Here is a 26,865-nt window from a genome sequence, read left to right as displayed (position 1 = left end):
AAGCTTATAAAATTTTTTTATTATAACTCTTAAGCATGCTAGGCAGAAGCCCCACTGCTTTACAACATAACGTTAACACACTAGCAAAGCCAAATGCTCTCAGCTAAACACTTAAAATTGTCCCAAAGACAAGACCTATTGGCTACGCCAAAGCTTGTTGTAGATGGTACATGGCTGTAATATTGTCTGTCCAGACTAGAGCAACTTTGCTCATCAGGTGAGGTACGAACGTTTTCAATGCTATACCATAGCATTGAATAGCTTTAAGCTCTAGGTAGTTGATGTGGAGAGTCTGGTGCTTGGCGTCCCATACCTGTACTGTGAGATCTTGTAAGTATGTACCCAGCCTGTTAGTGATGCGTCGGTGGTCAGTGTGATGTGGGGAACAGGGTTGAGAAAAGGCCACTCTTGTAAGAGTTTGTTGATATTCCACCACTGATGAGTGCGTCTGTTTATCAACACTAGATCTTCTTACTAACTTTATGACTGAGACCATTGATGAGCTAATCCTTCCTGTAACAGATGCATTTGTAGTCGAGCATGAGTGTACTATGGCAATGAAGGAAATCATGCGTAGGAGCCTCATATGACTGTTCTTACTACGAGTTTTTGATTGGTTTAAAAACAGGGTATAGATGTTTGAAAATATTGGATTCTTACAGTACTGGTATAAGCTAATCCTACTTGTAATTTTAGGAAAGCTGCTTGATTTGTCTGAACTTGTAGAGGATGAAGGTGAGATTTGGCAATATTGATGCTGAAGTCTAAGCAAGGGAGCAGAACGATTGTGGCTTGAGTGTATTGATGGCATTGATGAGGAGTACTGGCATTGATGAGGAGTACTGGCTTTGATGAGCTAGTCGTCCAGATAAGAGAACAAATGGACGTTTTGTCTTAGTAGATGTGATGCTACTACTGCTAGGCATTTAGTGAACACCTGAAGTGCAGAAGCGATCCCAAAAGGAAGGACTTTGAATTGGTAATGTTTTCCTCCCGTCACAAATCTTAGGTATTTGCAATGTGCTGGATGTATTGGAATGTGAAAATAGGCGTCCTTTGGATCGAGAGCAGCCAGAAAGGTGCCTTGTTGGAGAGTTGGGATCACATCTTGAAGAGTGACCATATGTAAGTGCTCGGACAGGATGTAGTGGCTTAGGACCCTTAAATCTAGTATGGGTCATAAAGATACGCCCTTTGTGGGGATTAGTAATTATAGGGAGCGTACTCCAGACCCTTGATGGCGTAGAGGGACGGGTTCCGTAGCTCCTTTAAGAAGAAGAACTTGCACTTCCTGCTTTAGCAGTGTTTGATGGTCTAGTGATAACCTGTAAATGCGAGGTGGAATACTGGGAGTCGCGGTGCAGAGTTCCAGACAATAGCCATGTTGGATATTGTCCAATACCTACTGGTCTGATGTTCTTGACTGCCATTTGCTTGAAAACTCCCGTAAACAACTGTTATATGGGCAAGGGGTGGAGACGGAAGTCATAGTTTGGTGGTGGGTATTTCACCATGTGGGAAAGCACCCTTGACATTGCTGCCCCTGTAGGAGCCTCTAAAGTAACCTCTTGGAGAGAAGTGATGGTTGTGACTATGCTGGTAGGAGATGGAGGCATCTGAAGTGGTGGCTTTGGACCCTGCATGATAGTTGCCGCAGTGGAAGAAGCCATGGGGAGTAGCCATTTGAAGGGGTCCCTTTGATTTTGCCGTCTCAGTTGGCAGGGCCAGAATGGGAAACAAAACCGACCCTGGCAAACTGCTCTGCTGACCCCACTGTGATGGAGGAGGGGTGCGGCCGAGCGGTTTGCAAAGGCCGATTTTGGACTATTTTGTTACAGGGTGCCGACATTGCCGGCCCCTGGTAACAAAACCAGCCCCCACCCTAGCGGGCCACTGGGGTAATGCCTGGTGCCCGCAACGGCCAGTCCAGCCCTGTCAGTTGGGCCTCATCAACTTGGGGGCCAAAGAGATGCTCTTTGTTGAAGGGTACAATAAGTAGATTCTACTGTACTTCTAGTTTGAATCTCGTAATAAGCAGTCATGCGTGGCATCGAAGCAAGATGCTTGTATTGATGCCTCTAGCTGCAGTGTCAGCAGAGTCTAGGGCACAACCTATGAGCTTGCCCTCTGAGACAATATCTTGTCTTCTTTTCCTCTGCTCCTCTGGGACATGTTGAAGGAGCTCCTTCATTTCATCCCAGTGCACACGGAGACAACGAGCAAGTAAACTTATTGAGTTGGCAATACGCCTACGGTTTGCAGATTCTGCCGCACTGCTTTTCCCTGCCGCATCAATGTGCTTGCTCCCTTTGTAAGGCAGCAGGGAGTCTCCGCTAGCTACTGAATTATCACGCTTATGAGCAGTAGCTATCACTAGATAGTCTAGTGGTACTTGTCCCCTAAGGTATTTTGGAGCTAGAGAGCGAAAGATTCTAGCAATAACAGGGTCTTTGAAAAATATCCTCAGTGTGGCGTAACATGCCTTTTATCATGGCTAAGTACTGAGTGGCCCTAGGGGTAGATAAAAGGGTCTCAAAGAGGAAACCCTATAAAAGTTCCTTATGGAGCTGGACATCATTAAAAAGGTAGCAGCCCTACCAATTCGCTCCTGATACGCAGTGGAATAGTCAGGAGGGGATGGGCGGGATATACATTCAGATCAGTGTCCTGGGCAGGGGGGGCGTGGCAGGGGTGGTCATAATATTCATCCCAGGGGTCAGTGTGTGGTGGTGTCCCAAAGGTGTCATCCTTAGTATTGTGTTCACCTCTACCATTACCAAGGGATCCCGGAGGTGAGATATCTAGGGGATCTCGAACAGATTGTGGTAGAGATGGTGAGTCTGGTGGGGGTGGTGGTGGCAGCAGTTGACGACGCAAAGGACGAGTGGCTTTGTTCATTTTCTTCCTTTGAGGTGGTTTGGGTGAGTTAAGTGCCTCTTAGAAAGAGCTGCCTTTTCGATGGTGGGGGAAAACAGAGCTGAAGGCTTTTTAAGGCTACATCCGGTGAAAGGCTGAATGTGGATCTGCTTCTTTTGAGCACCCAGCTTTTCTTGTATTAATGGAGGATAGGCTCCACAGATTTGCTAGTATGTGGTTAGAAGCAGGCTTCAAAGCTTTTGGATTCAAGCTGTGCTTCTTTTTCAACACGAAGTTCTACTCGGTATCGAAACAGTGGATGTTGACGGTCAAATTAGCACAGACGGGCACCACAGTAGTTGACAGCAAAGGGTTTCCGTGCAGAGCATCCGAATCAGTTGCTCAGTGCGGACCTTGATCAATGGGGGCTGTGCAATTTTAGAATTTTCAGAGAGGTGAAGGACGGGGCTACCATACTCACGGACTGTGGAACCAGTGTCTGATCCATCATCTTGAAGCCGACTTCGGAGTCGGAATTGCCCCTAAGGAAGAACACCTCTTCCTTCACTGTGGAAGCTTTGCGGTTTTGTACGTCCTCTTCACCGATATCTTCATGGACGAAGATGTAGGGAGTGTCCTCAATTCTCCTCTGCTGCATTTCGAGCAGACATGTTCTACAGTCTTCCACAGTTTTCTTTGAGCGCAAATTCTTAGTGTTCCTGTGACGGACACAGATTACAGACCTGATGCAAGTCAGTCCGTGGCAGCAAGGGCAGAAAGGTAAGGGTGTCCGTTTCATCACGAGCAGGGCATTCTCTGAAGAACCGGGCAGAGAGTGAATACAATGGCCCCGCAGGGAGAATCCCTTTAGAGGAAGAGGAGGAAGCGCGTCGACTCAAAAAGCAAAGAAGTTTTCCTCAATAAGCTGAGTGCTAAAGCACAAATGAAACACAGACAAGGGTTCGAGTGTAAGAGGAACCGCAACGAGAACTGTAACAGTCTGGATCCACAGCACAAGCCCACACGTCCGAACCAGGCAGCCAACTAAAAACATTCCAACAATGGCGTAGATGCAAATGCACAAATACCAAGAGGAGGAGTCACTACAACTTGTGACTCAAGACTTCTTTGAAGAAAAACAACTTCCACACATCCAGGTCAAACACTAGATAGCATACTTTTTAAGCAAAGTTCTACCTTTATGGCAAGATAGTTATAAATCAGTGGTTTTGGCTGTAGGAGAGAGCAAAATGTCTTTTCTCAGGAGAGCTAAAATAGGAACAAGCATTATTTTTGAACCCACCGCTCAACTTCATTCCCTTGCATGGAACTGCACATAAATTGCAAGCAGGGCCTTAGTTGATAAATTAATGGGGGCCAGGATATAGGAAAAACAAAAAATGCCTTTTCAATGGAAAGTTTGACTGACCCATAACTGCACAATGGAGACTACCACAGTCCAATATATACAATTCTTTTTCAAGCTTCAATGTTTGGCAATACTATCATAAGGACATACCCTGTGCTGCTCAAGCTGCTGTGTGAGCTGTTCCAGGAGTTCATGATTCCGGTTGTCAGATGTCTCATCCACAAGAACAGAGGAACTGTGGAAAGATGACAAAATAAAAACCGAACACTGGATTTTCTAGCAATGGGATATAGCACTTTCTTACAATTAAACATCAGATGACAAATTCAAAAATGTGTAGCATTGTAAAGGCACTACCCTCCATGCAGCTAGAAGATGTGATTTGTTGTGTCATTTGTGAATTTATTGTACAGTTTTGTGGGGTATTGTAAAAAGTTGTGTATACATAGATATAAATATGAAAAAAGTTCGACAAAATGAAACAAGAATTTAAAAATAAAAGTGACTAATGAGCTTTAAGATGTACTGATGGGTAGTTCTTACGTCTGGAAATTTAATTTAGGAAATTGTAGCAGCATTGGCAACTGGTTGTGGTTTTTGGTTACTATGTGCTCAGCCTTGCTGCTTTTGAGCCAGACCCTTTATTGTTATTATAGAAGAGGTAAAGCACATGCTGGGTCACACCATTAGGATGTACTTGTGCCCAGCTAATACATACCAATGTATGCTCTCTGATCGTCATGTCCTTTAAAGAAGCAGAGTTTCTGATAAGAATAGGTTTTGGGGATAATGTTTTTTAGGAAGAATTTGATTAATTATATATTTATGATTTTGAGGACAGCACAGAATCAAACTGTGCAATTTGTTTGATGATCAACAGCCCTTCCAAACCAAAAACCATTCAACGTTGTGCCTACTTCAACAAGCAATTGGAATAAGCTTTGAGAGGGTGTGTGTCCTGGGAGATAAAAAGATTATACCGTTTAGAAAAGATATGGATGGGAACAGTTTTTGGCACCTGAGGTCAGTAGCCCCTTCTTTGATTGAATCATCATTCACTTCTCGCAGTCGCTGGTGCAGGAGAGTAAGCTCCTCCCTGTAATTCTCTTCTGTGCCCCTCAACTTCTGCTCGAAGTAGATCCTAAGTTGCTCGAGCTCAGTCTCATGGGCTCTCTTCAACTGTTGCCGTTGTATCTCAAAGTCCTGCTTGACTCGCTCAATTTCTGCCACATGAGATGTGCGGGCTAGTAGCTGCTCCTTCAAGTCTGAAGAGAGAAAAGAGATGCTGAAATAACTCACCTGTTAAAATTAAAAAGTTACGAATTATTTCCAATAAACCAATACCCTTGTCAAGGCTTCTACATAGTCACAATCTTCAGCAAATGTGGGGTAGCTTTGAAAAGGATTGAAATATGAGAAAGAGACTTTGAAGAACCTGTGGTCTAAATACATTAAGTAACAAGTTTTGATGAACGAGCTAGAGCATGGGAAGGTTTGGTGGAAGATCTAAAGAGTGGACGGAGCATCTGAGGCTTCTACTCCTGAGAGACCACCTCGAATAGAGAACCCCCAGGGGCCAGGTTAGGACGGGATAGCACCATGGATCCCGAGAGATAGGGACATACTAGAACTAAACATGAGAAGACTGGGATACGACAAGGAGGCTCCGGCTAAACATCATCACGCACACCTCAAGTACAGGGGAGGCGCCCATCTGGGCTCAATAGATGTAGTTGGGTGATGGAGGAGAGATCAGTTGTTTGTTGAGGAAGGGAAGACGGTAGGGGGAACCTTCAAGATCGTAAGCAGAAGCGGCACTAACCGAGAACGCGCCTAATAAAGTCAGGAATCATAACTGTAAGACCATGCAGGATATGCGGTGTGTTGCATTAAAATGAGTCTGCTTTGTGTTTATTTGTGCCGCGATCAGGGGAAATACTGTGCAACATGGAAAAGGCAATAAAGTTTGTTTTTTAAAAAAAAGTAACAGGTTTTGAAGATGTATAGTAGGTCAAGGTAAGAAACAGTTTAAGCCACCGGTCAGCTTTATGTTGTTTCAGGCTACAACCATCACTCAAGCGCAGCAGTACATGTTTTTGGTTTTCCAGTAAAGTTTTAGCTTTAAAACGTTATTCAGCCATGATGGGCTTGTTGGATGGCTGATTCAGAAGTTCCTCTTATCGTATGACACAAAGTAAATTAAATGGCACAGGGCCATCCGGTCTACATGCAAATAATTAATTATATAAAATATATGCAACCAGCTGAACATAATTAGGATGTATAAACAGTCTTCTTTGTTTTATTCCATGTTTCTAGAAACTATATGCAACCTCCTTTTATTGAACAGGGCAACATACCCAGCAGTCAGATGCCAGAGGCAAGACCTCAAGCAAGCAACGTTCAAACTCCTATTTTCATTGAGCACATTCAAAACTAACTCCCAGCACTTTTCTATGGCAGACTCCACTAAATGTGTCCTAGAGAATCTTTATCCTCAAGGTAAGCTATTTCCACAAACAAATTCACAAAGAGGATTGTTGTGCAATTTCTTGTTCAAGCCCACCTCTTATTTCTTTGGTGGATCTTGCCCTTTACCTTCTTACAACCTCGATATGGTTAGTAAGATCAATCTCACCTACGTTTTTATCCAAGTTTTTGAGGTTCATCTGCATCTCCAGACACAGCTTCCTCCACTTGAATGATGCTTAAGATAAATGCACAGAAGGATCTTATACCATCTTTACGTCAGACGTTCGGTTGATTGAAAAATTCTGTAAATTATATTGTTAGAACTTAGAGGACAGGCAGTTGAGAGTTGGCTAAGGCACAGGATCTTTCCATACATATTAGAGGAGGTTATCCTAATATGGAGGCTTCTAGAATGCTGGAAATCATGATACCACCATTGAAGAAAATAGTTTCGGATAAAGACTAGTGGCACAGAGAAACTGTGCTGCAGGGTTGGAGATATTTATCCCCAACTTCCATTACCACATTTCAACCAGAAACATGAGTTCACATCACCTTCCCAAGTGATTTGTGACCCCTTGATATTGCTACCCTGGATGTCAAGAGCTAAAGGTGTTAACTTGGTACTCAGTTTTGAGGTCACCAGAAAGGTTAAATCCCTGGGCACCAGTGGTAAACGTTATGATCAACAGTAAACCCTGTATTTCTTTGCACAGGGGACCCTATGCAGCTCCTCCATGAACCTGTCGCTTTGATACTAAATCACAAAGACAGACTCCCTCTTGCAAGCAGCTCGAAAACCAGGTCTCTTTACTTACTACTCCTCCAGTATCCTAATATTTCTGAATACAGGAGCATAGCTAAGTTACTGAAATTTAGGGGGTGTGAATCTCAAATCTCTCAACAAAAAAAGCAGTGGAGCGGAAAAATAAGATGGCCAAGGTTCAGGATGGACTATTTCCATGATGAACAGGTTAAGTACTAATTTAAATTAAGTATGTCAAGAGGGGAAGAATGGGCGAAACAATGATTTGGAATGCTATCTCGAACAACTGCCACTGGTTAGATTATTTGCAAGCATTCATCGCAAAACCTTTTGCTTGACTGATTGCCAGTCCGATTGTCAATAGTATGCCTGGCTTTCGAAGCCTACTACTACTAATGTCTGTTAAGTACAAAAGGTAGATCTACATTTTGGTGTAAATTTACTAATGGTGCAGATTAACCACTTTTTAGGTAAAGCAATCACTATATTTAAGATCCTAATCCAAAAAAGGAATAAGTTAAAACATCTTAGTGACATGCCGACGAGAAAAACGAACAGATGTAGCATACCCTACACAGAACCCACCTATCAAACCAAGAATGTATTTGAAGGGCATCACACCCCAAATACCGTCATTAAAACAACACCCTGCCCATCCAACTAGACCTGCTAGTTTATCCCAAGGACCAAAGACCATGGTCATGTACATCACAATAGCCTGGAGTTCCTGCCCTAGGACAAATTACTTTAACAGTTTTTTCACTGCACCCAATCTTCTCATCTCTGCTACAAGAAGCCTGGATGCTAGATTCGCCAAGTGGGTGCATGTGAACAGGTCTCAATGGTTCTAGTCCTCGCCTTTAGCAAATCATTTTATCAACTGACTGATGGCTTCATGTACTAAGCCCAAGAAGCAAATAGAGAAGGGTGTGCAGGAAAATTAATAGGATGCGCCAAAGCGGAGCTATGGGTCTGGCTTGGCTCCAAGTGTCTGTACATGGGACAAACCATGCAAACATACATGCAAAACTATTTATTTACCATGCCATGCAGAAGCGTGTCACCTTAATACATCAGAACATATCACTACATAGACAAACATGTTTGAAAGTTTTCAGAAACAATCATAGGTCGCCTCTAACAATGCTGTAAGACGGGGGGAGGAGCCAAGACGGCGTCCAAAATGGCAGCTTAGGAGCCCGGCTCCGCCGGTCGCCCTCTCCCTCCCTAGCATCCTGACATTAATCCTGCGTCTGAACCATACCTCCGCACAGCTAAGGTGAAGCGGTGCCCGACCGCGTAATCCCGAGTTCGCGGTCACCCCGGATGACAGAGAAACGTCGTCACGGAGATTGTGGCCTGTGCCAGCTGTAATCCGGGACCTCTAACTGTGACGTGGCCGGAGAGGAGTCGAACAACAGCGGCTGCGGCCGGGCAGAGAGGACCGGTGTCACAGCTTGCGCGATTTTGCAGGCGGACACGAGCGGAGTACGATGCGAGTGCCCTGAGCCCCACGGCACGCATTTGGCTGATTTTCACAGCACTGGATGACCCGGGACCAAACAACAGTTCTGCCGCCCACATAGGTCTTTGGTGGGCTCCCAGGGCGACCTGGCCCTCAGTGTGACCGTCCGCCGGCCGTGGCCAGTGTCAGGATATGGATCTTTCTCCCAGGCATGGCGTGTAAGGGATTGGTGACGCTGCACCACTGAGGGTTCTAAATGGTTCCGCTCCAACCCCGACAGACTACCAGGTAACAATCAGACCCCGGATGCCTGATATGATGTCTATTATCTTGCCTGGGGAGTCCCCAGGGGCGAGGAGCATTGCAACCATCGATAGCGGTGAAAGGGAGTACACATTAGGGGATGTTCTTTTGGCCGTCAATGATTTTTACTCCTCCCTGAGCCGTGGATTGATGGCCCTCCATGACTCACTGGCGTCTATTATTCCTGACATGGGACCTGGAGGCGCAGAGGGGAGTACGATGGGTCGGGAACCAGTCTGCGCTCAGTTATTGGTCACCGAGGACTCCCTGGGGTGCAAGGTGCTGGATTTTGAGAACAGTGAGCTTTCCGGTCGGATTTGCACGACTGACAATTTTTTTGAACTTCAGACTTATGTGCTCGCCACCAAACAGCAACGCCGGGTCCTCACGCTATTTGAAAGTGACCACTGGCGAAGCGGTCTTCTCACTGCTCTGCTGCCTCCGCCGAGCACTTGGGTGGCTCATAAGCAGCAAGTTTGGTCACCGGGCTCGTCTGCCTGTGGAACTGTTGGGTTGGAGAGTCTACTTACTCTTGCTCGAACTGGTCAAGGATGAGCTTTGCCTGATTGTTTTACTGAGTTGGTGATTCCGGTGGTGATATGGGACCTGGCTCGTTATTGTGACTGTGGGAAGGGTGAGATGGACACATCATGATGGCCGCCTCCTTTTTGGGGAGCTTACATTCTTTTCTGCGGTGGGGTGGGGGGGGGGGGGGGGGGTGAGGAAGGGGGCGGGTGCAAGGGTCCTCCTCCCTTTTTCTCGTAAATGGGGTTTCAGTTGTTGGGGCGACAGGCATGCCTATAGGGGGGGGGGGGCCGTAGCCTTCTGCTGGTATGCAGGGTGGGGGTTTGGGGGTGGGGTTTGCTTTCGCTTTTCTTTGTTTCTATGGCCTTTCTTCTTTCTCTCTTTACTTATACTCTCTTTCTCTGTTTCTTATATACCTTCGCTCAGATGGGGGTCAAGTCCTGTTCTTTTTGGGATAGAATCTTGCAATGTGCATTTATGCGTTTTTTATATTGTTTGTTGACCCTACGGGTAGGACACCGAGTTAGCGCGTAGTTAGTGTATGCCTGCATATCCTGATTCACACGTTTTTACGGCAGCTTCTAATCACGCTTGTACAGAAAACAAATATCCTGTTGCGCGACCTGCTTCGAATAAGACTTTGCTTGATTATATGTCATAGGATCCTTTTTCCCATATTATAAAATGGAATTCTCTCAAATCCTGTTATTTTGTGGACATGCCTACATATATATCCTGCTTTCAGATTTGCTATGACTCCGGGCCGGAGATGCCGAGCTGATGTTATTTTTACTTTGTACGGTTTTGATATTATCTAGCGGCCGGCCCGCGGGGTTGTAGGCCCATGCCTGTATTGATCTGAAACGACATATATGAGGTTTCCGAATAAAATAAATACAAAAAAAAAAAACAATGCTGTAAGACGCAGAACAGTACTGATGTAAACGCAGATTAGATTCTTCTTCTAGATGGAACAACATTACAGTATAATAAATCAAAAATAAGAGGTTCTTGTACAGTGAACATTCAGAGCTCAAGTATTTTAAAGTGCTCTTGTAGGAAGCTGGCTCTGTATATACTTTATCAAAGTAAGGTATAGAGTCCAGTGGATCCTCAAAGTTAGGCTAAGGCTAAAGTAGATAATACCTTACTCTCTATTTGTGGCAGTGTGGGCAAGTAGTATGGCTTTATCAGTGGGTAGTGTTAAGCATTTGTTGTACACACAGGCAAAAAATGATGTCACACATTCAGACCAATTGGTTTGTATAAAAAGAAAAACGCTACTTACCAGGATGCATCTGTTCTTGGCATGTAGAGCTACAGAGTTACACACTATGCATAGATGTACACCTAATGTTGGGCCCGGATGTTTGCAGTTTGTTTTGTGTAGAAAAGTCTTTGGAAGTCACAGGATAGGGGGCTCCTCCTTTGGATGATACTGCGCATGCCCATCAGCTCCATCCCCAGATTGTTTTTCGCCATTAGGGAAGTGATGGAGCTGTACAAGAGGTAGTGATGACCATGTGATTTGTAACTAATTAAGATAATACTGGAACAGATAAAAGGTAGCCGGGGAGGAAGGTGGGCGTGTGTTAGAATTGGGGTCTCTGGTTGGCGCAAGTATTCACTTGTGACAAGCAGGGACCCTCTCCTCTAAGTCAGGGCGAAGGATGACCCCTTAGAATTACCCTTGCTCACCCTCTATTCTTCAGGCGTTATTCAGTTAAGCATTTGTAATCACACACAGTAAAATGTACCAATCCCCCCACAAATGGACACCAGGCTGTGAATATATAAAAATACGTTCCTTCATGTAAAAATATATATGTGAGCAGTTCAGACTTATTACAAGACCAATATAATGTTTTAGGTTTAGACCACAGATTGTAAATGGCAAGAGTTCCTCAGTTATAGTTCAAATAGGTTTCTTTTACTTCATCTTACTTCCAAAACAGTTCTCCTTGTCACAGTTATTTCACAGCCCCTTCGGCACGAGTTCCGGGGACCTTAGACCAGCCTTGGGCCTCCGGTGCGCTTCGGGGGGCTTCCCTCGCTCCCTTCGAGGAATTAACCTGGACCCTACGACGGCTCACGCATCGGGCGTGAGCACGCCTACGCTGCGTACGGTTCTTTCCAGCGGCTCGGGTCGGAGCGGGGGCAGAGCTAGGTGCAAGCCGGGCTCAAACGGCAGGAAGGCTCCGAGGACGGGTAAATAACAAGTTGCGGGCCCCGAGCCCGATACCACCGATTTGGAGAGTGTTGCGGTTGCTTGGTGAGAGTCGGCACGGATCAGTGAGACTCAGGTGATTGGGGGCACTTCTGGATCCTGACGTCAGCGGGCATATGCGATCAGGCAGGCGCGGCCCACGACCCTCAGCACGGCAGTGCGGGGGTCTCCACAGCAGGGGCGGCGCGGCCTGATCAGTCTCTAAGATAGCGAAGCGGGGTCACAGGGCACGGCCTGTGCAGCTGTCAACCCGGCACAAATCACGATCGTCAGAGAGGAATTCCGGCGGGAGGGGTGAGAGCGCTTCAGCGCACTCCAGTAGCAGGCAAGGGGCAGAGGAGCAGGAAGCCTAGCCCGGGGGCAGAGAGCGACTCCGATCGGAGCGAGGCTCACAGGGACGAAGGCAGGCAAGCTCCCGAGTGCCACAGCCCTAGGAGGGGCGATGAGGGGCGCAGTCTGGTTCCGGCGGGATGCACACGGCTCGAATGTCAGGAGGAGCAAAAGCACCAAGAACCCACTAGTCCTGGGGTTCAGTTCAGGGGGCAAGCTCAATCAAGCCCTTGGAGAATGTTTCAAAGCACAAGTCAGCAAAGTGTTTTTCAAAAGTCTTCTCCTCTCCTTTATCAGCAAGGCAAGCAGCAGGCCAGTCCTTCTAGCGTCTTTTTCTCCTTCTAGTCGGGCAGAGGTTCTTTGTGGGAAACAGGATTCTGATTTACAAGGAGCATGGCTCCTACTTTTATACAGCATTTCTTTTGTCTTTCCAGGCCAGGGGGGCCTTTGCATAACTTCATTCAGTCTCTGAGCACTTGTTGGGTGTACTCTGGTGTCTTCTTTCAGTGTGAGGGGCAGGCACATCAGACGCTCCACAGGAGGTGGATCCAGCATTGTGTGGACAGGGGCAGCCAGGAGTACCTGGTTGATAGTGCTTCGCCCTTCCTGGGCCAGGTGCAGGCGGAGTCATCAGTCACTCCCCAGGGGGCGGAGCCAGCATTGTGGTGGCAGAGCACAGTCCTATTAAGAGTCCAGGGGCACTCCTACCTCCCACTAAGGTGTAATCCTTGCATTCACCACCTGTCATCCCCCAGCCCTGTCACTCACACATCCCAGACAGTCAGATACACATACTAGCAGAGGCAGGCTGAAATGGTTAGGAAAGCAAATGCTAACTTTCTAAAAGTAGCATTTGCAAACACAGGATATTAAAATAAACTTTACTAAAAGTAGTATTTTATTATTCTGAGTTCAGGAATACTAAACTTTAATTTTCTACCATGTTCCCTGAGCCTGCTAGGATTATAGAGTGTAATAATTCCCGCAGCTCATCTGGCCTAAAGGGAACAGGTAGCCTTACAATAGTGAAAAACGAATTTGGCAGTAATTCACTATTAGGACATGCCACACTCATCAGAGCATGTCCTACCTTACACTTACAATGCACCCTGCCCGTGGGCCTACCAAAGGGGTGACTAATATGAAGTTAAGGGAAGGTTTAGGGGCTGGCAAGTGTGTGCACTTGCCCAGCCAGCATGACGGTACCAGACTGCACGCAGGTTCTGCAAGGGCAGACCCTAGACACATTTTAAAGGCTGCTTCTGTGGGTGGCGCAACCAGCGCTGCAGGCCCACTAGCAGTATTGGCATTTACAAGCCCTAGCACTCCTGGTGCACTTTACTGGGGACTGACAGTAAATCCAATGAGCCAATCATGGAAATCAATCACATATACATTTTGCACAGGGAGAGCATATGCACTTTAGCACTGGCCAGCAGTGGTAAAGTGCCCAGAGTCATTAAACCAACAAAATCAGGTCAGAGAAAATATTGGAGGAAGGCAAAAAGTTCAGGGATGACCCTGCCAAGAGGGCCAAGTCCAACAGCGTGTGTAACTTGGCAGCTCTACATGCCAAGAACAGATGCATACTGGTAAGTAGCATTTTCCGTTCGAGGCATATGAGCTGCAGATTACTCACTATGCACAGATTGTATAGCAGTACCCACACCTAGTGGCGACCACCAGTATCTGCTGCAGTTGTTTGAAACAGTGTTCTTAGTACAGCCTGGCCCACAGTGGCTTGTTGTTTAGTTTGCACATCTACACAGTAATGCGTTGTGAATGTGTGTGGTGTCAGCCATGTAGCTGCTTTGCATACATCATCTAGGGGAATGTTCCCTAAGAATGCCATTAAAGCCCCTATTTTCCTTGTTGAATGGGCTTTTGGAGGAATTGTTAATGTACGTTTGGCTTTGTGGTAACATGTTTGTATGCATTTAACAATCCACCTAGCGATCCCCGATTTTGATATGGGGTTGCCTTTATGTGGCGGTGAAAAAGACACAAAAAGTTTTGTTTTACGAAAAGTTTGTGTCCTTTCGATATAGTACAGTAATGCTCTTTGAACATAAAGTGTGTAGAGCTCTTTCTGCGACTGTTTGAGGCTGCGAGAAAAATACAGGCAGCTCAACTGATTGATTTAGATGGAATGGTGAAATGACTTTAGGAAGGAATTTAGGATTAGTACTAAGAACCACTTCGTTATGATGCATTTGCAGAAAGGGTACTTGAATAGTAAAAGCTTGTAGTTCACTAACCCTTCTGAGAGAAGTAATTGCTACTAGGAAAGCTACTTTCCACGTTAGGAATTGCAATTCACATTTATGTAATGGTTCAAAGGGAGGTCCCATTAATCTTGTGAGATTAATGTTTAAGTTCCACACTGGTGCAGGTGGCATTCTGGGAGGAATTATTCTTTTGAGTCCTTCCATGAAAGCTTTTATAGCTGGTACTCTAAAAGAGATAGCTGTTGTCTATTTTGTAAGTATGCAGCAATGGCAGCGAGGTGTAGTCTGATAGATGTATAGGCTAAATTACACTTTTGAAGGTGTAATAGTTATCCTATGATGTGTTGAATAGACATGTCTAAAGGATTTTTTTGGTTGTTTTGGCAGTATATGACAAACCGTTCCCACTTAGCAGCATAACATGCTCTAGTAGTGGGGTATCTAGCTTCTTTGAGAAAGTTCATACATTCTGGAGGAACGTTGAGGTAACCAAACTATGACCTCAGGAGCCAGATTGCTAGGTTGAGCTGAGCTGTGTCCGGGTGTCTGATCTCTCCATGATTCTGTGTTAATAGGCGTGGAGATAGGTTTAGTTTTTGGTGTGGTACTATAGACATCTGCAACAGTGTGGTGTAACACGGTTGTCTGGCCCAAGTTGGAGCGACAAGAATGAGCATCAGGGAATGTTGTTGTAGTTTGCGTACCACTAACTGAAGAAGTGGGAGAGGAGGAAAAGTGTACACAAATAGTTTTGACCAGTTCCTTCATATCGCATTGCCTTTGGACAATGGGAGTGGGTATCTGGCGGCAAAGTTTGGGCATTTTGCGTTTTCGTGGGTGGCAAAGAGGTCTATCTGAGGATGTCCCCACATTTGAAAGAACGGATGAAGAACTTGCGGATAAAGTTTCCACTCGTGGATCTGCTGTGTTTGTCGACTTAGCAGATCTGCCATAGTGTTTTGTACTCCTGGGACGTGTTGGGCTAAGAGGAACATCTTTAGTGGTATAGCCCATCTCCATATCTGCTGTGCTAACAGAGAGCTGCAGAGCGTGTGTTCCCCTTGTTTATGTAGTACATAGCTGTCATATTGTCTGTGCGGACTAAGACAGCTTTGCCCGACACTTGAATTTGAAATGCTTTTAGGGCTAGAAACACAGCTAGCAACTCCAAATGGTTGATGTGGAGTAACTTTTGTTGCTTTGTCCACCTGCCTTGCATGGTGTGATGCCGTAGGTGAGCTCCCCAGCCAGAGAGCGATGCGTCCGCGGTCATGACTGTTTAAGGAACCGGCTCTAGAAACGGTCGCCCTTTGGAAAGGTTTTTGGTGTTCCACCATTGCAGAGAACGATGAGACCGACCGTCTACCAACACTAGGTCTGTTAGTTGACCTTGAGCCTGGTTCCATTGGCATGCTAGGCACTCTAGAAGTGGACGCATTTGCAATCTTGCGTGAGGTACTACAAATATGCAAGATGCCATCATTCCTATGAGCAAAAACAACAGTTGATGGACAGAATGCAGAACAATGTCATACATTCACCCCAGTACAGAGATCTGTACTGGGGTGAATGTGGGGTGAATGACAGTTCTGCGTTCTGTCCATCAACTGTTGTTTTTGCATCATTCCTATGAGCTGCATGAACACTCGAGCTGGTAGCGAGTGTTGCGGTTTGAATTTTGTTAGGAGAGTTTGTACACTTGTTATACTGGCTGGAGAGGGATAAGCTAGTGTTAGTTGGGTGTTTATTGTAGCGCCGAGATACTGTTGTATGTGCGAGGGTTGCAGATGCGATTTGGTGTGATTTACCGTGAATCCCAAGTCGTGAAGCAGTTGAATAGTAGTGAGTGTGTTGTACACACTGGCTGTATGAGCTGGCTTTTATGAGCCAGTCGTCTAGATATGGGAAGAGATGAATATGTGGTCTTCTTAAGTGTGCTGCTACTACTACTGCTAGGCATTTTGTAAAACACCCTTGGCGCTGTTGTGACTCCTAATGGAGGTCTTTGAACTGGTAGTGCTGCCCGTCTAGCACAAATCTGAGCTATTTTCTGTGCGCTGTGTGGATGGGAATATGGAAGTAGGCGTCCTTGAGATCTAGAGTGACAAGTAAGTCGTTTAGTACCAGAAGTGGAGGGACTTGTTGGAGTGTGACCATATCAAAATGATCCGACTGTATGTAAATGTTTAGAGGTTTGAGGTCTAGGATGGGTCTTAGAGATCCATCCTTCTTTGGTATTAGGAAATATAGGGAGTATACTCCTTTGTTTTTCTGATGCTCTGGAACTATTTCTATTGCATTTTTCTGCAGGAGGGATATTACCTCCTGTCTGAGTAGTGTTAAATGTTCTCGTGACATTGGATGCTGCTTGGGTGGTATGTTTGGGGGGTGGATGTTAGTTCTAGACAGTAACCTGATTTAATTATTTGGCGCACCCACCTGTCTGATGTGATGTTTTCCCAGGCTGGCAGGTATTGTTGAAGTCTTCACCAAACAGGAGTGGAATGGGACGGGGGAAGGGAGTCTTTGGGCAGGGGTAGAGGCAGAGCGGGAGTTGTTATTTTTACCTCTGCCTTTGTTATTGTTACCCCTGTAACCACCCCTTTGGGAGCCCTTGCTGTAAGTGGACTGTGTAGGGGCTTTGTATGAGGTAAAGGTGTCTGAAGAGTATCCTCTGGTGGCACCTCGATAGGATGAGTGTCAAAATGAACGTCTGGGAGCCTGCGACTGCAGGGCTCCCATAGATTTGGCGGTATGTGTAGCCTGTTTCATTTTTTCAAGTGATACATCTACGTTGGGTCCGAATAGGTGTTGCTCATCAAAGGGTTGATTAAGAATGGCACTTTGTACTTCAGGTTTGAACCCGGATATGCGTAGAGAGGCATGTCTACGTAATAAAACGCTGGTGTTAACTGCCATAGAGGCAGTATCTGCTGCATCAAGTGCACATCGAATAGAGGTGTTTATAATATTTTTACCCTCTTGGATAAGCTCATTTGCTCTATCCTTGTACTTATCAGGGAGGTGCCTCATTAATGATTCTAATTTGTCATAATGTGCCCTGTCGTATCTGGCTAATAATGCCTGTGTATTGGAAATACGCCACATGCTTGCTGCTTGAGACACTGTTCTTTTCCCTGATGCGTCAAGTAGCTTAGGCTCTTTATCTGGTGGTGGAGCTTCACCTGATGTTTGTGAGTTTGCTCTCTTGCTTGCATTGGGAACTACAAGCGAGTCTAGTGGTACTGGGCCTTTAATGTATGCTGGGTCTGAGGGGGCAGCTTTATATTTTTACGAGGGTTAATGACCAGAGTTCTGACTGGGTCCTTGAAGACTTCAGGAGCATGCTTAATCGCTCCTTTAAGCATTGATAAAATGGGGTAAGACCTTTGTGCATTATCAAACATATCCATTAGGAAGTCTTCATCTACAGGGTCTGTATGCATGTCTACCCCATGATATTGCGCAGCTCTGTGAATTGATTGAAACCCATAGTGTCTTCTAGTGGGGAAGGCCTTGAGGGGTATATGTCATCCTGAGAGACATTTGGGACATCTGGGGTGTTATAATCCTCCCACGGGTCAGGTGATCCTGTAGGAGTAGCTGGATCAGGTATGTTACCCCCATATTGTCAGTGCTATCATCCCTGTTGTCATCGTTTGGTATGATAGAGGATGCTGGGGAATGTTGTGGTATGGGAGGATGTGGTGATAGTACAGGTGAAAGAGAAGGGGAAGGCAGTCTTAAGGGAGAGGTAGCCATGTCCTTTTTCTTTGAATGCGGAGCTGGAGCTGGTGTGTCCAGTGGTCGCTTTTTTTAAGCCAAAATTAGCTGTCCAGTGATTGGATCTTTAGCTAGAGTCTTCTGAGCAGGGTCTGGATAAAGTAAGTCCTCTGCAGGAGGCCGATCTTTTGGTGCGGAGGAAGGTTTCGGCACCGAAGCGGTTTGTTTTGGTTTTTTGACAATGTCTTTAACCGGAGAAGCAGGAGTCTTTCGGCTCCGAAGCTTTTTTCAGTATCAAGGATTTTTTCGGCTCCGGTATATTTTTTGGATCAAATGTTTTTCTGTTCCGGTGATTTTTTCGAATCCGAAGCGGGTTTGCTTGGTTCCGACCTGGGTTTCGGTGCCGAAGGAATAGTGGTATGTTTCGGCACCGATGGTTTGGATGTCGGCGTAGCCGGTGAAGTGGTCTTTTTCGGTGCTGGTAAATGTGCGCCGGTACCGTGCAAAGGCCGACTCGAGCCCGAGTCGCCTTAAAGCTAAACTAGCTTCTTAGCCAACCCTGGAGGTGGGGCAGTAGAAGCAGTGTGTTGTGTGCACCCGAGGGCGAGGGTGTGACCGGGGCCTTCTTTGGGTGTGTCGAGAAGGGGTCGTGGTAGACGGTCTTACTTACGACCCGCTGTGCTGGAGTGATGTCCTCGACTTCGGAGTCTTCTGCCTCGGAATTGCTGTTGACGTTGTGTTCTGAAACGTTGACGCCTTTTTAGGTCGAGGACCGAAGGCTGCGCTTGCGCAGTCTCCGGTGGGAGTGTGAGGAGGTACCGGGACATACCAGCTTGATCCCAAGGAAGAGTCCCCCGTCACGGATGTCAGTGCAGCGCCGATCTCATGGACTACGACATCCATGTCCCACTGCTGTTTCTCTACAGGATCGCGTCGATAGCCGTGACCCAGAAATACCGCTGCTACGCCCAGGAAGAGGAATCCAGGAGCCAATGAAATGCATGCCAGTCCAAGGTTTGGGCGCGAGAGGAGGAGGCGAATGCGGAATGAGAGAAGACGCAGGACCCGACTGGAGCAGAGAAGACACGGGACCCGATAGCAGCAGAGAAGACGCAGGACCCGAGAGAAGAGGAGAAACGCGGGACCAGACTTGCCAGACGTCCGAACAACCCCCTATTCCTAACTCAGATCTGTGTTGGGCACTATTCTTTAAATCTCAACCCCTTGGCATTGATCTTTAACCTCAACTCCCCCCCCCCCCTTTATTCCGAATTCGAATTTGTCTTGGGCAGTATTCTTCCTTGCAGTCACCAAAGAGAAACCAAGAGCACAGAGGTGTGGTGAAGGGAAATCGAAACCGCATTAGTTTAAGACCTCATTCTTACAGTTCCTTTATTCTTTTCTGCACTCCTATGAGCCTTTGGGGAAACCACACCGGTCCAGAGGAACCAGGAAGCAAGACAACACATCTGCACACATCCAACCCCTCCAGCTCACAGGAGTCATCTAAAGAAGACGAAGAATCACAAGGACATTTCCCCCGCCCTTTAACAACCCCTTCTATTGCTAATAAACCTCTTCCTAAACCACTACTGCAGCCTCCACGCCTGTTTATCAAACCTGCCCTCCCACAGGGAGATTTAATGTTTTGTAGTATGGGGGCTTGAACCCGCCTCTCTCCTCCATTGGCTGGCTTCCTAAACGGAGGCCAGTCATTGGAGGAGAGGGTCGTCACTCCGTTCTAGCCCAGTCTCTTTCGGATTCGGGGGCGTGTTTTTTGCGTTCTTTCGCCCTGTGACGTCATCCGTCACTCAGAATGCCAAAAACAAGCCCCTGATTCCGAAACATCCCTCATATAACAGGTGCCTACCCCGGATTGCTGCCGGAATCCACTTCTCCCTCCTGGCCGATGTGCTGCCTGCGACGACCCGGAAGAAGTGGGCAGAGAAACCGGAAGCAGACAGGAGCCTACCCCGCGCTCCGGGGCAGAGAGGTGAAGTCCGCGGGGCTCCCGTGTTACGGTAGAGCCCCGACTGCGGCTGTGAGAAGGAGCAGGGACACAGAAGCTGCCTGTTCCGCGTCGGGGCTCCCGGGTGAGGAGGAGAGCCCCGACAAATGCTGGGAAATTGTCTCAGATAAGTATAATGCCATTGCGGCGGATCGTCCGGCGCGGGGATTCAACAGGAAATTGCAACCTTTGCCCTCTCCTCCCTTCTTTCTCTTCCCCACCCCTCTCCCCACTCTGCACTGCGTGCTCCAAGGGGCACTTTACAAGCTCATATGTGCCACTCTTCCCGTGGGGTACTTCATTCTAAACTGGGTGAAGTCATCACGAGATGGCGGTGTGGGCAAGTCCAGCGAGCAGGTGTGCCCTCCCAATAATGAGCTTCTATCATACCCCCTACAGGCGACAACTGTAAACTGGCACAGATACCCCTTTTGGGGTTTGGCCAAGAGCACACTCCAAATTATGCCCCAAGCCCAGGCTGGTTCTGCTAGGAGACACAGTGCAGTACAGCGAGCCCTCCGCCAACAACACGAGCATGTGTAAACTGGCATGGGAAAGTCACTCAAGAGATGCCAGGATACGTTAACTCCAGGGTGAGAGAGTATGGGATGACAGCAGGTGCGGGTGTGGGGGGTCCCGAATTTACACCCGCCTCACTTCAGATCCTAGCGACCGCGTGGCTAGCTTCGTGAAGCTGTAGCAGTCCTTAGTCATTGAAGATGCCCCGAGTTGGTGCAAAGAGTGTACCCACCGCTGCATTCACCGAGTGAGAGCGTAGGGCACACACACACCTGTCTCCTGCTGTGGCTGGAACCAACCCAGGGGCCCGGTAACCGAAAATAAGTAGGGAGAAGCACAGTATGGCATGGCTTTAAGTTGGGCGGGTCCTGCCAGTGCTCAGCACTCCCAGTAAATGAAAAGCATTGCCCTCCCTTCCCCACCCCCCGCCCCATCATTCGTGCCATTAACTTTACAAGGAAAACACCAATTTAACCGATTTCTGACAGTGTGCAAGAACCTTTAAGGTTATTCTAGTCAGCAACTTAGTCCATGTTAAAGTTTGTTTGCTTTATTTAATGGTGAACTATGTGTGCGCCTCGATTTCCTAAGAATATGTTCATATCTCAGATGGGTTTCATGCAATGCACGAATCTTGCATAACCGCACTGCAAGCCCAGTCACCTCAAGGTGTCTGTGTGAGTTCTGGTTGTGGGTGATTGTTCATGACTGGGCATGATTGAAAACTGCAGCTGAGGCTGAAGGCAGTTCGACTCTGACAGAGCCTCGCATAAAAGGTGTTCCTACTAAATGCTCATCCAATCCTTGGCCTCTCTGCTGGGCGCCCAGAACGATGGCCACAGGTGTGCCAATTGTAACGGGGATTCCATGGCGATTCTATGGGAAAGTGTATGGTGGTATGCAGCTGTCAAAATAGGGACAGGGCCAATGGAAAAGAAAATGCAGGGCGTGTGAGAGGCGTTCAAAGGAAGGATGTGTAGGAGAGAGTGAAAGACAGTGGTGCACATGGCGTGAAATATGTAGATGGATAGATTTCAAAAAGATGAATGGAGCACAGGGTGTAAGCGAATAACAGAGGGGGCCTGCAGCAGGAAGTGATGTGACAGGAATAACGTGAGTGACTACTTAATGTGACAGAATAAAATCAGTGCTAACAAGCATTGGTACAGCTAATGGATCAGGCCTGTTTTAGGTGTTTGTGTTAGCTGATGTATGATGGCTTTATAAGCACTACCAGACAACACACAAAGGTGTGAAGGCCCCACCCATCATTACCCCAAGATTTCCTAGTTACACCTAAATGGCAATGCCCCTTTTGGAAACCCCACCACCTTTTCCTGCCACTTAAAGCACTGACATGGGAGATTGGGTCCCCAGAGAGCAGCTTGTGTGTTTGTTTTTTTTTTTTGGGGGGGGGGGGGGGGGCGAGGGTGGGAGAAGGAACAGGTTTGAAAGCCATAGGAGTACCACAGATTAGGGATACAATACAAGCGACGATTATTCACCACTCTCCACCTCCCCTCCTTCCTCTCACATGCTACCTTTTCAGGTGCTTCCCTTTCCTATTTCTTCTTCCCCTTCCTTCTCCACTTCTGCACCCTCACCCAGGACCACTGGAAGGATGCGATTCTGCAGTTGTGGTGTTTTTACTCATAATTAGGATTCTGCCACAGAATAAATCGCAGTCTGCATCATTTGTAGACTTTAAGAAAAAGAATTCGCTCAAACAGATTAAATGTTACTAAAAACTGAGAGATGTATTGCAGCTCAGTAGCATATTGCTGCATGTGAGTGTTAAAGTGGTACTAACGAGGTGAAATCTTTGCTAAGACAGTGTTAACTTGGATAAAAAATACTATAATGAAGTAAAACTGTCACAAAATATGCTGCACTGTGCTGCATAATTTAGTCAACTCTGCCAGCTACGTATTTTGATCCTCTCTTGCCGCATAATACCAGTGGCCTGCCCTACCTCCATACCCATCTTTGGCTCAGCACCTTTTCTCCACTGTGTCATACACTCTTTCCCTTATCCATTTCACATTCATCTAGCCATTCCTTTTTCTATCTGTCTCTGTCTTGTCTCTCACTCTGTATTCCTCCCCCTGTATTCCCCCCCTCTTGGTTTGTCTTTATCTCACTCTCTCCTCTCTCCCTTTTCACCTCTGTGTCAATGGCACTAGTTAATTCAACACTTGTAGGCTTTGCTGCAAAAACTGCAAACAACGTTGTTAGTTTTCTAACACCCCATGGCTGGCACTTGCTAATCCTATGCTTAAAAACTCTGCTAGACAAACGGACATTTGAGATGAGCAGTTTTAGAGTGTTTGTTGGTGGGTGTCTCATACAAAGGAGCTGCTCTCAGGTCAACACGCCCCCCCCTCAGGTAACAGGACCTCACCATGTCCAAGGATGGTCCACTTTAGGGCTTAACATCGTTGAGTCACAGGGGGAACCTAATTTCTCACTAAGGTTCTGACCGTCTCTGTGTGTGTGGGGTGTGTGGGGTGTGTGGGGTGTGTGGGGTGTGTGGGGTGTGTGGGGTGTGTGGGGTCTGTGGGGTGTGTGGGGTCTGTGGGGTGTGTGGGGTGTGTGGGGTGTGTGGGGTCTGTGGGGTCTGTGGGGTGTGTGGGGTGTGTGGTGTGTGTGGTGTGTGTGGTGTGTGGGGTGTGTGGGGTGTGTGGGGTGTGTGGGGTGTGTGGGGTGTGTGGGGTGTGTGGGGTGTGTGGGGTGTGTGGGGTGTGTGGGGTGTGTGGGGTGTGTGGGGTGTGTGGGGTGTGTGGGGTGTGTGGGGTGTGTGGGGTGTGGGGTGTGGGGTGTGTGTGGTGTGTGTGTGTGGTGTGTGTGTGTGTGTGTGTAGGTGTGTAGGTGTGTGTGTGTGTGTGAGGGCTGTGTTTGGCTCTGTGTGTGTGTGTGTGGGTGGGTGGCTCTGTGTGTGTGTGGCTTTGTGTGTGGGTGTAAATGCAATAGGTCATCCATTTGCGAGCTATTAAGCTATTGGCATTGTAAATGACAATGCCATTTATTTAACGATTAAGCTATTGGCAATGTAAATGACAAGGCCATTTATTTATGTTTTTAAAAAAGAAAGAAACAAAATGTCATAAGTAATGCCAATAGCTCTACCTTTAATAATGCCGAGACCATTGCATTGTAAATGCTTGTTTAAATAGGTCGTCCGGAATCGAAGCTGAAAACAGAGCCATTTTTCTCCTCGCTCTTCGGTCACGGATAGTCTTTTTGGAGCGGAAAGAGGCACAAGCGGAACAGTCTTTGGCCTCGTGCTCCGGGGATAGGCAAAGGTTACACACTTCATGAAGGTCGGTGTGGGGAAACTTCGACCCACATGGAGGACACTTTTTAAATGGCGTCCTTTCCGTGAGCTGGAGTCGAGGCCTAGTTCAGCCCGAAGGTCGTAGACTACTACCGGAATCGAAGTTTTCGGTGTTGAAGAGTAGCGTCTACTGGTGGTAAGGATTGCGCGCCAAAGGAAATCAGTTCTAACACGGAGCGCTGGAAACACATCCGAGCCCGGTGGTGGAAAAAAAACAATCTGGGGATGAAGCCGATGCCCATGCGCAGTATCATCAAAAGGAGGAGTCACCTATCCCGTGACTTCCAAAGACTTTTCTACAACAAAACAAACTGCAAACATCCGGGCCAAACACCAGGTGACCATCTATGCATAGCGTGTAATCTGCAGCTCATATTATTTAGCTGTATTTTATTTTCTAGAACCAAGCCAGGCCTGGTACAATGAAGTGTAATAATATTTTGCAAGACTATTACAGTTAAATACAGTTTGAATGCAGTTGAATGCAATTGGAAAGGTTACAGGTAAGAAAAAGAGTTGGAATTACTTTGCAGTTACTATTGTGATTACTTTGTACGTTACTTTTCGGATTACTTTTTAAGTAACTTTTTCTACTCAGTGCGATAGGTCTGGATATCACACTGGTATACGTCGTAGATAAAAGGTAATTAAATAAGTTTTTGTACATATGCAGCTTAAGGTTTCATACAAACAACTCCACACTTAACAATTTTCACAAGAAAGTAGTTAATGCAGTCCTATGGGAGAAAACAATGTTACTGGTTTAACAGCAAATACTTGGGTTTGGGAGTTGGTATTGTGGGGTTAGAACCAGGGTCCACCAGGGTCAAGGATCCACTCTCAAAGCACCCTTCGAGGCACTAGGGCAGCTGGGTGCAGAGTGCTGAGGCCCAATGTTATCCTTTAGGGGATTAGTGGCCTCCGGTTGGTGGCTGCTCACAAGCAGGCCACAAGGTTGTGGGAGCAAAGCTCTTGGAATTAAGCTCAGGGCAAAGGGGGGGGGTTCAAGTTAGCACCCACGGTGCACCCACAGCGGCACTTGGACAGCCGGGTGAAAGGCGCTTTTTTGGTGTTGGTGCCCTGTTTTTAATGGGAGTTGCCAGTTTGGGATTTTAGCTGCAGGCTCGGTCCAGGAACTCTTCTGGGAGAAACCAACAACTGGGCAGGCAAGTTGGAGGGCTTAGGGGCATAAGGGCACCGCAGGTCCTCTTCTCCAGGGAGGAGGGCGGCTGGATGCAGGGGTGCCTTTTGAGGTTGGATTCCACCTTACTGGGCCACTCGCGGGGGGTCTCCATGCAGAGGCTGCAGGCGACATCGGGTAGTCCTGGACTGGGGGGCCTTGCTGGGACCGGTGGGCCACTCAGACTCGGGCCGTAGGCATCGGGTGCAGTGGTGGTTCAAAGGCGTCTATTTTCTTTGTCCTCAGCAGGGTCGAGTCTTTCTTTGGTGATTCTTTTTAACAGATGTTGTTAATAGGAGATCCAGTGTTTGTTGAAGGCAGTCAGTCTTCCCAAGGCTTCTGGGGGTCGCTGGCTGCAGGACAAGGTGACATTTGGCGCAGGATCTCTGGAAACTGCAAAAGGGCCGGTAGGGCTGGTGCCAAGTCAGTTCTTCTCTGCAGTCGCCACTGCTGGGCATCTTCGTTCATCCTGTGTAGGTTGTGGGAATCTGCCTACTTGATTCAGGGATGCCCCCTAAATACTGTATTTAGGGGCGTTTCAGTGGTCTAAAGGTAATTAGCCAATGGGCTACTGACCTTAGGGTGACTACACCCTTGGTGTGCTCACCCCACGCGGGACAGTGGGCACAATCCCTAACCCTGATTGCAGAGTGCCTGCCATCTACATGATGGCAAGCACTGCAGAGTGAGCATGACCTCGCCTCCCCCACCTGAGGGGTGTGGTTGGCAGAGGTGGGCACATCTTCTGGGCTGTTCTAATTTTTCCCACTGGTCTTCCCGCCAAAAAGGAGGGGAAACAGGAAGGGGGCCTGCTCCTCATAGCAGGAGAGTCTGGGGGTCGCGTTACAATGGCGGCAAGGTCTTAGAAGCTCCCCTGCCACAGATGGCTCTTACTGACCTGGGGGAGGTGTAAACACCTCTGCCCAGGAAAGGCTTTGTTTCTGGGCTCAGGGAACGAAGGCTCCCACCCCAGGGGTCAAGAAACAGGTCCGGTGGTAGCAGCTGGTGTTTATCAGTCAAGGAACCGATCAGAGGCTTGTCGTTTTTCAAGGAGCATCTCTAAGAAGCCCTCCGAGTGCATTGTATATTAAATCCCACAATGGCGTCAGTGTTGGTTTATTATGCTGAGATGTTAGCTACCAAACTTTCCAGAATTCAGTAAAGCCATTATGGTGCCATTATGGCACTGTGGAGTTCGTAATGACAAACTCCCAGACAATATACTCTGGATGTACGTTGTTACAACGCATGCTTTTAGCACGCATGCTGTAACAACGCAAGTTTTAAAACGCATTCCATGACAACGCATTACACTAAGGGGTGTTGGATAGTATTCACTATCCAACACCAGTCCCCGTGGACACTAGGGAAGGTGTTGGATAGTAAATTAAAACTATTCCCTATCCTAGAGCGCCCCCCAGGGTAATGCGTTGTAATGGAATGCGTTTTAAAGTCTGCGTAGTGATGGCACTGCGAGCTAAAAGTTACGTCGTAAACAAAGTTTCCCATATACTCTTTATGGCTTTACTGCACTTACTATGTCTAAGAATAGACAGACAC

General features: G+C 47.2%; 1 protein-coding gene across 1 annotated transcript in view; it reads right to left on the bottom strand.

The window, feature by feature from the left end:
• PCNT (pericentrin) overlaps nt 1-26,865 on the bottom strand; it is a 1,129,672-nt gene that overhangs the window by 853,165 nt on the left and 249,642 nt on the right. The window contains exons 10-11 of the mRNA XM_086956243.1: nt 5,244-5,490; nt 4,376-4,460 (exon numbers count right to left, since the gene is read on the bottom strand). Coding sequence (XP_086812369.1) covers nt 4,376-4,460; nt 5,244-5,490 — 332 coding nt within the window. The remainder of the gene's footprint in view (nt 1-4,375; nt 4,461-5,243; nt 5,491-26,865) is intronic.

This window comes from Lissotriton vulgaris, chromosome 2_1 (genome assembly GCF_964263255.1).
Source record: "Lissotriton vulgaris chromosome 2_1, aLisVul1.2, whole genome shotgun sequence".
Taxonomy (NCBI): Eukaryota; Metazoa; Chordata; class Amphibia; order Caudata; family Salamandridae; genus Lissotriton; species Lissotriton vulgaris.
This window is presented reverse-complemented; position numbering and strand designations above follow the sequence as displayed.